We start from the raw sequence: 11,680 nt of genomic DNA, 5'->3' as shown, positions 1-11,680 counted from the left end.
AGAGAATTGAGTGAAAATCCCATCAACCTCGGTTTGTGTGTCACTACTCTAAAAGGTGAGGTTCGCTTAGGGAGAGTTGAGGATGTTTGAGTTTGGGTTCCACAATGACCAAGGTATTTGAGAAAAGCTCTTTGATAAAATGTGTCAACCCTTGATGCTCTTGTGGCACACTTGATCCATAGTTTTCAAAAGCCTAAAATGTGTTAATGATGCATTCGTATTGAGGGCAATTGTTAGTCCCAATTGATGCTTGTTGAGGTTACTTTAGGATAGCTGGAAATTCTTGGATTGCTCTTTTGGGGTAGGTCTTATTTTGTTTGCTTGAGGACAAGCAAAGGTTTAAGTTTGGGGGAGTTGATAAGTTAGGATTTTTAACATGATTATACCCACTTGCTATTGCTTTGTTATGAATTGCCACAAAATAATCCCAAAATCCTTACAAGTTGCGCTTGATTGCAGGTTTGAGCGACAAGATGACAAATGTCAAAGATCGGCTCAAAACAGAGTGAAACCTGCCAAGTGTCAAAGACCAATGGAAGTGGGGAACAAGAAGACCTAGCGCAGACCGCACTGTTTTGCCATGCGGCCGCGCTAGGAGATTTAGAGACTGGTTCATTAAAGGGCAATCTGCGCGGTCCGCGCTCCTTTTTACGCGGTCCGCGTAGATGAGATTCAGAGAGATGGTGTTTTTGCCAAAGTACTGCCACGCGGCCGCTCCATTTATACGCGGTCCGCGCCCGTCCTGAAACGCGGCCGCGCTACATTTCTGCGTGGTCCGCGGTCCCAACTTCAGAGAACAGAGTTCAAGAGTCCAAGAGCCAACGCGGTCGCGCTCCCTTTTTGCGCGGTCCGCGCCTACCCCGCAGGGGCATTTTTGTCCAGATTTTCTAGCTCGGTATAAGTAGATCTTTTTGGCATTTTTAGGTCATGTTTTAGCTGCTGAACGAGAGCTGCGCTCGTGAGAAGTATTTTGTAGCCTATTTTGGCAATTTTACTCTTGAATATCATAGATTTTAAGTAGTAATCAATTATTATGTTCATTTCATCATCTATTTCTACTGTTTCTACTTTAATTATGTCTAGCTAAACGCATTAGCTAGGGTTGTGGCTCAACCCTAGTGTGGGTAGTTAATGGGTGTTGCATCCTAGGGTGAGATTGAGCTTGGGTATTTGTTATTTGGGTTGATTTTGTGTTTCAATCTAGAATTTGTGGTTGCAAACATGAATTCAAGCTTAGTGGGTCTAACTCTTCTTGAGAGAGAGAGTCATATGACCCTAAAAGTTAACCCAACAAGGAATTGGGATGGACCTATGAGAATGGTAGTCCCAATTAACGGGTTAAACCTCGAAAGAGTAATTACCCTACTTGAGCCCTAGTTTCCCGGTCTAATTGGCCTACCTAATTGGTCTCGAGAGAGTCAATTGGGAAAAATTGTTCTCTCTACCGAGAGGTGTGAGAACGAGTGCAATTGTGCAACGGCTATAGCACTAAACCCAGATTTATCAATCTCCCCTTAGTAGCTTCTACCCGTTAGCTAGCCACCTAGGTAATGTCACAACCCTAGTGCCTTTTGCCTATATCAAGCACAACTTAGCAATATTTCCTTAGCATAATTTAGCTTTAATCTTTTAGATTGCAATAGTAGTTTTAAATATAAAAACCCCCAAAAATGTTAGGAGTGCAATTAGAAGTACGAACGCAATTCTAAACTAAGCAGGCAATACAACTCCATTCCAAGCTCCCTGTGGAAATTCGACCCTGATCCACTATTCGGGTATTAGTTATTGCTACCCACTCTTCCTACCATTGTGTAGTGTTGAGACGGCCACGATCAGCCCCACGTTCCCTGTCGAGGTCAGTCCGTCAAAAAGCTGACATCGCGGGATACGCCTATGGTCTTGGATAAGTAACAAAGGGCTGTCGCGGCAAAGAAGACTGGTCAAAGACCGTTGGATAAAAGGGAACATGGCTGATATATAAAGGGAAGAGAGGAAACTGTAAAAGGGGGGAATTGGCTAGGACTAAGAAGAGCGATATTACGAAGCCAAAGGGAGAAGATTCCTCAATTATATGCAGCTTCCTTTCCATCTTTTATCTTCCTTCCACTGTAACCCAAGTCTGTCACGAATGTAAGCTTATCGTTCTCATTCAATGTAAGTTAGCTATCTCAAGAAATATTAAATTAGTTTATTCTCTTCCGATTTTTATACTCAATATGCTGCGATCTAGAGTTAATTACTTTTGGCTAAGATTTATCCTCTATTTCATTCATTAATTAATTTAACAAAAAGTTTAATACTTTTTGGTCAAACAGTATCTCTTTTAGTTCTTCTTTAGCATTAAGCCATTACTACTATGAGGAACGAATATGAATATGTTCAATTTGATATAAAAAGCTAATGCTCATTTCATATTTCTGCATCCCCAGGGTTGTTTCAATTTTTTGAAACACTGATGTGTGGAATGGGGTACTCCAAAATCCAACCCTTCAAGAATTTGTGGAGTCGCTGAAGCACTACATTTATCATGCCATTGAGCATCTCCAATGCTTATCCTTGGAGTATTTAGCAAACAAGTACGACAGATTCAAACAGAGGCTAACTAAAAAAATATTTAACTGTAAAGATTCTGAAGGAAAGAATAATTAAATTCCGTTTCATGCAATATCTGTCGGAAGTGTTGATTTTAGTGATTCTTCAAATTTGTTAATTTAGTTTATCCTAGGTGTCTGTTAAGATATCCTATAAGAGTAAATCGTTCATTTGCATTCACATGTAGTAAAAATTTGGATAATGTGATTAATGAACACATAAATTGAGAAAATATTCAATATCAAAGAAAGATTAAAATTAAACATGAATAAGAGTAAAGTAGTCAAAATCTCAATTAATTTTCTATAAGAAATATGAGTCGGAGGGAATATCCTCTAATTTAATATAATTCTCATTCAAAAGTCAAAACTATGGAGTAGTATAGGGAACTGTGAATATTGAAAGCTTGGATATAGTATAGGGAACAGTGAATAATCAATCATATATCAACTTGTACAGTACGGCACTACGAAGATGATGCACTGCCCAATGTACACGTACCTACTCAGCTTGCTATGGAGTAGTACGTACTGTACAAGTTTTTTTTTTTTTTTTTTTCTTTAATATTTTTTTTATTTCATAGATAAAATATATATTACAACAAAGGTGGAGGGGGACCTGAACCTTACCTCCACAATAAAGATGGAAATACATTCGGTCAACCACATATGGTAACCAAGATGCACTCTAACATTATGGTAGGTTACACCTATAAGGATGGACCAATTGTCTATTCAAAAAAGGATAGTCAATTGATGATACAAAAAACAGTTTTGTTAAGCCTTGGTCAACTATACAAAAAGTACTCGTAAACCTATGAATGGTAAGCAAGAGAGATGTAAAGTTTTCTTCCATATTCATATTCATGTAGGAAAGATTAATGAAGAATGGTACATAATCCAATTCAAAGAGCTGGACTATCTTCCATTTAGCTTTGACATTGAGGTCAAGGAAAGCCAAATGGAAGATAGTACTGTACAGGTTGAATCCGGATAAATACAATTTAGGGTCGGCCTCTTTAAAGGTGGGTACGGAAGCTAGCCCAATAAATTTTAAACGAAGATAAATAAGACAAAATATCTTAAAACTATACTAACTTAACAAATTATCATGCCATTGTTGACTTTCACTAGCCCCGTCCTTTTATTACGGGATATCCTAAGTTGTCTCCATCCTACTAAAGATTCTATTATACAATTTTAAAAAGGTTTTTAAGTTAAAAATAATTCTGTATCATTACAAAAAAGATTTTGATATTTCTTTCAAAGTTAGGTTTTCAATTATTATTTTAGTGCTACTTAGAGTAGACAAAGGATTGAATGATCTCTTACATATCAGTTTGCTCAAGAGTCAGAGACGTCTTCCTTTGCATCTCAAATATTAATTGCTCCACGAAGATGATAATAGGTTATATAGACGCTATTTACACTTCAAATGTATCATACTTTATTGTTGTTTTAAAGGCTAAATGATAACAAAATACTCTAATTGGTGTTCTTTTGCTTTGCAGGGACTAGTCCAAGTTAGAAAGAGACGATAGAGTGTTTTGGAGTCAATAATGTGGATAAAAGGCCAATCAAGAAAAACCCAAACGAAAATAAGCAAGAAAGAGGCAAAGGAGGACTGAGCAAGGTGCCACCGCGACCGCGGCTGGACCGCGGCAGGCCAAGCAAGTGCGGCAGAATAGTTGTGTTTCACCGCGGTCGCGCCGCGTTCTGCCGCGACCGCGGTCGACTGTGTAACTACCCAGAAATTTTGGGACTAGAGTGTAAATCGGGGAAACTTATCCTAACCCTTTATAAACTCAACAAACTCGCCCAAGCAAAGGTTAAGCTTGTTATTAGACTGAATTGGAGGCAAGAACAAGTGTGAGAAGAGCAATCAACCATTAGAGTTTTTCAATCTTCTCTTTGTTATCTTATTTTGCACATTATGAATACTTTAGTGATTTCATCTTGCTTTGTTATGAGTAGCTAAATACTTTGTCTAGGGTTTTGATGGAACCTATTGAAGGATGAACTTCGTGTTATGTTATTATAGTTTGCCCGGTTTATTTTCTATTTGTTCAACTATGTTCTTGTTGTAGTTAATTGATAGGATCCTCAATTAGCTGTGCCTATTTAGTATGTATTACTCGGGAGAGAGTGCATATTTAGGTAATTGTTGAACAACACCACTCCCAAAGTATATGAGGGATCAATAACTGAGGGTTTAAAGGCGGAATTAGGGATAACGAAGCCTTGGGTGCAATCTAAAGTGAGCTGTAATAAAAGCCAGCTAGCGTAACTCGGGGAGTGCGTCTAGTAAATTATCGTGATTACTCGGGAGAGATTTACGGTAATAAGAGTGCTCATGATCGATAGAGACAGTTAGGCAAATCTATATGAAAACATAACAGGGAAAGGGTATTCCGAATCGAAATAGGGGGAAAAACTCGAATAAANCTGTTTTGTTTGAAAAATTCAATGGGGTGTACATAGTTGAGATGCCAAAAGAGGAGGGGGTCTCCTAGGTTCTTGTGGGGTGTAGGAGTATGAAAAGAAAGGAGAAAGAAAAACTGGGTGGTAAGCCATCTGAGAACTGTGATTTTCAGCTATTTCCTTTCTTTTTGGAGAAGATTCTCCTGCAGATGGTGAGTATCTGGAGGTCAGTTGTGGTGAATAGTGTAGAAAAGAGGTGTGCTACTATGGTGAAAGGCCTGGGTGGTGTGATTTGTGTTGAACCAAGGGACATTCCCCAGTACGTTTATCATGAATGTTATGTGAATAGCATACTGGAAAGTGGTTGCTGAGCCTTGAATGACCTGCTTCTCTTTATGACCTTCATCAAACCATTGTTGTAATTTCAGGAGAATGAGCACAAGTGCTGATACCACACTCTGAAACCATTGTTGCAATTATTATATTTGATTTTAGTATAGAACTCTTAAAACTAAAATATTTTATTTTATATATACATCAAGTGCGAATAAATATTTCCAAGATTATGAGAAACGTGGAAGCTTGGAAAACGAAAGTGTGAGGCCAAAAGCGTTCCCCACAATCCTTATATCTGTTGGCTGGAGTGGGCACCAATCCTTTTAATTTCATGGAACCTTTCTATCGACTAAAAATTAAATTTATTAATGAACGGTTGAGATTAAATTGTGCCAGTAAAACTCGCTAAATATAAGAATTAATTATTCAAAAAGTGAAAAATCAAAACAAATGAAACACGAAATTAATGCATATCTAAAGATAATCGTATAGGCCTAGAATTTTCTTGCAATACTTTTCCATTTTTCTATCAAAAATAGATTAAAGAAAAAAGATATAAGAATGACTTCTTTATTCCCTTGATTTTAGATAGTTAGATATGTTATTACCTAAAAAAAAACAGATAATTAGATATGTTCGAAGAGAAAAAGTAACATATAAACTGTTTCAATAATGCCTAACGAATATAAAGTTACTTCCATTTGTGCGTTGCTCAATCATATACGCCAATATAAAAGTTCCAATTGAAGAATCCAAAGTTTAAAATAATGGAATCAATAATGGGACAAACAAATTTCTTCGTGCCACATCAAGTACTATGGTTCTACCGTATCGTACAACACTTGTGTTGCACAAAATTCTCTGACATTTGGAAATAATGGAGTTTGTGGTTGATTGAGGGGGGGGGGGGGGTAGATCAAGCCAAGATAGTCTCCACAAAACAATCTGTATTTATGCTATCATTTTCGATTATATGGCCGAACTTTATTCCTAATTATTCGGAAATCCGAGCATTATTCATTCATAAAAAACAACCAAAAAGTTGTTCAAATTTTAACTTATGTAGCTCGAAAATCAAAAATTGTAATGGAATTACAAGTTATATTCTTCAATAAATTTTCATAAAATATTTATCTTGTAACTAAAAAATATATAGTGTTCTCATCGTTTGAATTTAGGTCACTGATTATGAGGCTAAAAATATTAATTTGCTTGTATCATGTTTAAATCAAAACATACTAATTTATCACGATAAGAAGTACTCCATATATCTTATTGTATTTTGTTAATGATGATGATGAGTTAAGCTAATGAAATGAATAATGATTCATGTCGTCAACCCCAAGCTATTTGTATATCAATGCCCCTTTACAATTTTAAAATTAAAAAAATGACCTTTTTAAATCTCTTACGTGTAAAAGACAGATTTCTTACATGTAAAAGTAAATCTCACATATGTGAAAAAAGAGATAGGATCATAAAACTAAATTTAAAGAGCCATAAAACCACTTGACCCGTGACCGGGTTTGTTGTTAACTTGTTATTATAACTACAATACAATAGTGTATGTGAAATTTTAGCTTCTTAGAATACAAAGCGTTATGCATATTTCAGTTTTCAAATATACTTTTTAACTTTAAATAATCTTTTATTTAACTTTAACCAAATATTGTTCAAACATCTATGTACTATATAAAGTAAGCTGTTTTTACGATATATTATCTTAACATTTCAAGCAAGCCTTATTATCCATTGTTGTAAAAAAAGAAAGAAGAAAAAGAATTTCTATTATACTAGTGTAAAATCTGAACCTTTCCATTTCCTATATATAAATATAAAATCTCCATTGGAGAGGGGTAAACTGAGCAATCGCTTTCTCTTTCTTGATAGATAACAGCTACTACTATGCCCAACTTCACTACTCTATATTGACTAGTTGTAGTACAGTTTTTGAAACAAGAATCGTCTTTCATTTATAGCGAAACAACAGCCTGTATGTTACCTGTCTCTTTTCTATCCGCTTTCTTGTTTTTGTAATCAGTTTTTGTTGGAAAAGTTCTCTTTTCTCTTGAGGGAAAAAAATGAAAAAGTTATTTTCTTGAAATAGGATCAGGAATAATACTTGTTTTTGTGACTTTTTTGGGTTTTTTTTTCCCTCATTTATTTGAGTTTTGTGAAAATGGGCTATGTTTTCTTGAATTTTGAGTTATCTAAATTGGGTTCTACTTAAAATGTTTAGTTTTTTCGTAACATAGGTTCCTTTTTAATGAATTATGATTTTTATTGAACTGGGTTTTGCTTAAAGGGGTTAACTTATTCTTATTGTTTTTGTAGTTTTAGTGAAATGGGATTTTGTTTCAGTTAATTTTTTGCTCTGTTTTTGAGTTATCTGAAATGGGTTTTGTTGTTTTTCACAGTTTTAAGCTCAAAGTTGAAGTCTTGAATTAAAGGAGCCACAGCTATACGAGGGGGGTCTTAAAGATTGATTACAAGGCTATAATTGAGAGTTATGATTGGTGAAATTATATAAGCATTTTCACCTTTCCTTAATCCGCCATTTACTCTTGTACGTGCATTGTTTTTAAGTTTGGTGCAAACATTACTTGGGTGAATACAAAGAATTTGAAGAGAAGAAGTGTTGTTTGAGTTTGTTATTATATTGTTAAGTAGTTGACCATTTGGAGGTTCAATGGTACAGTGGCCTCAATCATCGGCAGGACGGTGAAACTTGTTGGGATTATTCTGATGCCTTAAGAGGAACTTAAGGTACAAAAACAATTCCTTTAATACAACACACCAAAAGGTTCTTGATCTTTTGTTTAGTGAGTTTAGTGTGTGAACAATGAAGCTTCTAGCTTGAAACAAAACTAGTTGCCACTCTGGTTTTTGTATAGTGTTTGATGATTGGTACCTTGTATGGAGACATGGTGTGCTAATTTTTTAATACCCACATCTTAAGTGGAATTTGCATATCTAGGTTACATTTTAAGTTTTTTTAATTATATAGCGAGTGAAACTCGGTCCTAAAACTCGGGTATTAGCCTGAGGTATTTAAAGAGTAAGTGGTGAGAGGCTAATTGGGAGTTTGATGTGGAATTCTGATATTGAAAACAATGCAAGAAATCCAGAGTTTAAATGAAGTAGAAGAAGTTTTCTTTGATTCTGTTGAGTCACTGTTGGTAGAAGAACATGCTTTTGTAGAAAAGCAGTCGGGGTATGATTTATGGTTGGAGGAGCCAGAAAGCGTGAAGAAACGACGAGAGAACTTTTTGCACGAAATGGGGTTTGTTGAATTTGACTGCCTACCTACTGCAGTCTCTGAATCTGATTCAATGGGACTGAATAGGATTACCGAAAGTAGTGGTGCAGTCTGTGGTTCTGCTTCAGCGGAAGATTTTATGTGTAATGAAAGGGAATCCAGTGGTAGTGCAAATTCGTCTGCCGATGAATTAGATCAGACTTGGTTTCATGATGTTGTTGAAGTTTCAAGTAGTGGTTGCACTGAGCATTCTCCTGAGGGAGAACATACTTGTTTTGATGCCACTTCCGACCCCACTCACGGTGGGGATAGTAAGTTGAAAAACCAGAAAATGAAGAAGAAGTGGTGGAAACAATTTAGCCAAAAGATGAGGAAAAGTCAATCAACTGATGTATCTAAGGTATTCACCGAAAAGCAGAAGGTAACTCCAATGGAAGTGCATCTGAACAGGAAAAAGTTTAAGGAGTTCAGCGCTGTTTACTGTGGACAAGAAATTAATGCTCACAGTGGCCTAATTTGGACAATGAAGTTTAGTCCAGATGGGAAATATTTGGCAAGTGGTGGTGAAGATGGGGTTGTTCGAATTTGGCTGGTCACTGTCGATTCATCATGTGAATCACCTGAGTTCAATTTCAGCAGTCACCGCATCAAAGGCAAGCTTGGGCATAAAAAGAATAAGTCTTGTTACGCTCCTGTTATTGTTCCTGAGAAGGTATTCAAGATTGACGAGTCACCGCTGCATGAGTTTCATGGCCACACTGCTGGCATATTGGACCTTGCTTGGTCCTCGTCTAACGTGAGTCATCTTTTAACTGCTTTTGGCATCACTTATTTACTTGCCATGAAACTGAATGGAATACTTAAATGCAGTGTCTTCTATCATCATCCAAAGATAAAACTGTTCGTCTATGGGAAGTTGGTTCGGATGGATGTCATGGAGTATTTCATCACAAAAACTACGGTAAATATCCGAAGCTTTAATTTGAATGGTTTAAAATCTTATTCTATATAACTGTTTGTTAGATGTTTTGCAATTTCACTATGTTGTTAATTTGTCAAGAAGTTTAATTTGAGTTTCATTTGAATGTGATCAGTGACATGCATCCAATTCAATCCTGTTAACGAGAACATCTTCATCAGTGGCTCCATAGATGGAAAAGTTCGTATTTGGGGAGTTCCACAAAAGCGAGTTGTGGAATGGGCCGATGTGCATGACATTGCGACTGCTATAGCGTATCAACCAAATGGCAAGGTATGTGTTACTTTGGTTGATTCATAATTACTACGATCGCTACTATTCCCCCTACTCAGGAAACTGACCTATATTTTTCAACATCAATGAAGCAGGGCTTTATAGTTGGATGTATCTCTGGTACTTGCCGCTTCTATGAAGTAAACGATGAAAGTGTACTTTCCCTGAACACACAAATACATCTTCATAGTAAGAAGAAATCCTCTGGCAGCAGAATTACAGGCATTCAGGTATTACTCTTAGAAACTCTTGACTCAACTTATTTTAGCACATTACTGTTAGTAGTCTTTGACACAAGGCTATTTCTTGCAGTTTTTCGAAAATGACTCTCAAAGAGTTATGATTACATCCGAGGATTCCAAAATCCGTATTCTTGATGGGGTCGCGGTTGTACATAAATATAAAGGTATACGATGCTTTGATTCGTAAATCCTTCCTGCGAAAAATCTTACATCTCATTTATATTGTGGCTCACTCCTAATGCGTATATGGTTTTATATAACAGGTCTATCAAAATCAGGAAGCCACACATCTGCCACGTTTACCTCAACCGGGAAACACATAGTATCAGTTGGAGAGGACTCGCACGTATATCTTTGGGGCTATAATGACATAAGCATCCAAGCGTCCAAACAAACCAAATCTGTACGGTCGTGTGAGCATTTCCACTCCAAAGGCGTTTCTGTTGCAATACCATGGTCAGGGCAGGCACCAACAGCAGATGGTAGTTCCAATTTTGATTCTCTGTTAAGTGAACGTCAAGAGGTTTCTTCTACGACAAGGGATTCAAGCCGATTTTCTGTAGGAAATTGGTTTACTATGGATGTATCATCTAGGGGTTCTGTAACATGGCCAGAGGAAATGCTTCTTCCATACAATGTACCCAGTGCTGAAAATGATGAACACCATTCAACTTATCACGATGATCATGTTTATCGACAGCAACAGCACAACAAAAGCCGTAACTACAGAGCATTATCCCCAGCATTGGGCCTTGTCGTCGTGACAGCTGGTTGGGATGGAAAGATTCGGACATTTCACAACTATGGATTGCCAGTAAGAGTTTAAGAGATTCATAAGCTCAAGGATATTTTGGTTATTGAGGCGTAGTTATTGTTGTCGCGAGTTCAAGCATTTTCCACAACTCGGGCATGTTCAGATTGAGCTTTGTTGCTCTGATCTTTAAAAATGGCGCCACACCCATGTCGGATCCTCAAAAATGCAAAATATTTGGAGGATCCGGTACGGGTGTGGTAGCACTTTTGGAGAGCCCGTCGTAGTTAGAAACTGCGATGGGATGGAAATGAATTTGATGAATCTTTACAAGAGTACTATTTGTTTCCTTGTGAAGTTGTATAGTTGATTATTCTTTTTTTCCCCTGTAATATTCTCTCTGTTCTTTAGCTAGGACACAGTACTCTGATTAAATTCTGGACAGATCATATTGTAATTTGTATTTGACAGCATAAAGATAGAATTTTTTTTTTTTTTAATGAAGATGATTACGAAAAGATTTTGTTTTCTCTTTCTATTTTGTTAAAATCTTCTTTTAACGTAACAAAATTTCATCTTAGACTTGGTGGAATCTTCAACTTTATTCAGACTGATATATGCTAATCGGCTAATGGACTCAATATTGTGTTAGCAAAGCTACAGATGATCTTTTAAAAGAACTGCTAGTGCATTTTATCCAATTATTTTATTCCTTCTATTTAAGAGAAAAGTGTCAATGTGAAAACCAAAAAACAGAAAGGGAGTTATTCTATTTTCATATATAATCATATTCTTTCATTCAAATTGGTGCTATTCTCTTTTAGAACA

The 11,680-nt window shown here is 36.5% G+C and overlaps 1 protein-coding gene across 2 annotated transcripts; it reads left to right on the top strand.

The window, feature by feature from the left end:
• The first annotated feature begins 7,103 nt into the window (after nucleotides 1-7,103).
• LOC109217348 (uncharacterized WD repeat-containing protein C3H5.08c) lies at nucleotides 7,104-11,381 on the top strand. 2 transcript variants are annotated; one of them, XM_019381590.1, is made up of 7 exons: nucleotides 7,104-7,341; nucleotides 7,766-9,403; nucleotides 9,478-9,568; nucleotides 9,702-9,859; nucleotides 9,955-10,089; nucleotides 10,172-10,265; nucleotides 10,365-11,381. In XM_019381590.1, the coding sequence occupies exons 2-7, from the start codon at nucleotides 8,462-8,464 to the stop codon at nucleotides 10,925-10,927; spliced, it is 1,983 nt and encodes a 660-aa protein (XP_019237135.1). In that variant the 5' UTR covers nucleotides 7,104-7,341; nucleotides 7,766-8,461; the 3' UTR covers nucleotides 10,928-11,381. The 2 variants fall into 2 exon arrangements, with proteins under 2 accessions (XP_019237135.1, XP_019237134.1); XM_019381589.1 differs by lacking the exon at nucleotides 7,104-7,341 and having other exon boundaries at nucleotides 7,370-9,403.
• Nucleotides 11,382-11,680: the final 299 nt, after the last annotated feature.

The sequence above is a fragment of the Nicotiana attenuata genome, unplaced genomic scaffold, assembly GCF_001879085.1.
Source record: "Nicotiana attenuata strain UT unplaced genomic scaffold, NIATTr2, whole genome shotgun sequence".
NCBI classification, from domain to species: Eukaryota; Viridiplantae; Streptophyta; class Magnoliopsida; order Solanales; family Solanaceae; genus Nicotiana; species Nicotiana attenuata.
Note: the sequence above shows the minus strand (reverse complement) of the source record. Positions and strands in the feature narration are given on the sequence as shown.

Coding starts and splice junctions, on each gene's coding strand:
- LOC109217348 (XM_019381590.1), top strand. CDS start 8,462: ATGCAAGAAATCCAGAGTTTAAATGAAGTAGAAGAAGTTTTCTTTGAT. Junction 9,860..9,954: donor CGTATCAACCAAATGGCAAG/GTATGTGTTACT, acceptor TCAATGAAGCAG/GGCTTTATAGTTGGATGTAT. Junction 10,266..10,364: donor GGTTGTACATAAATATAAAG/GTATACGATGCT, acceptor TTTATATAACAG/GTCTATCAAAATCAGGAAGC.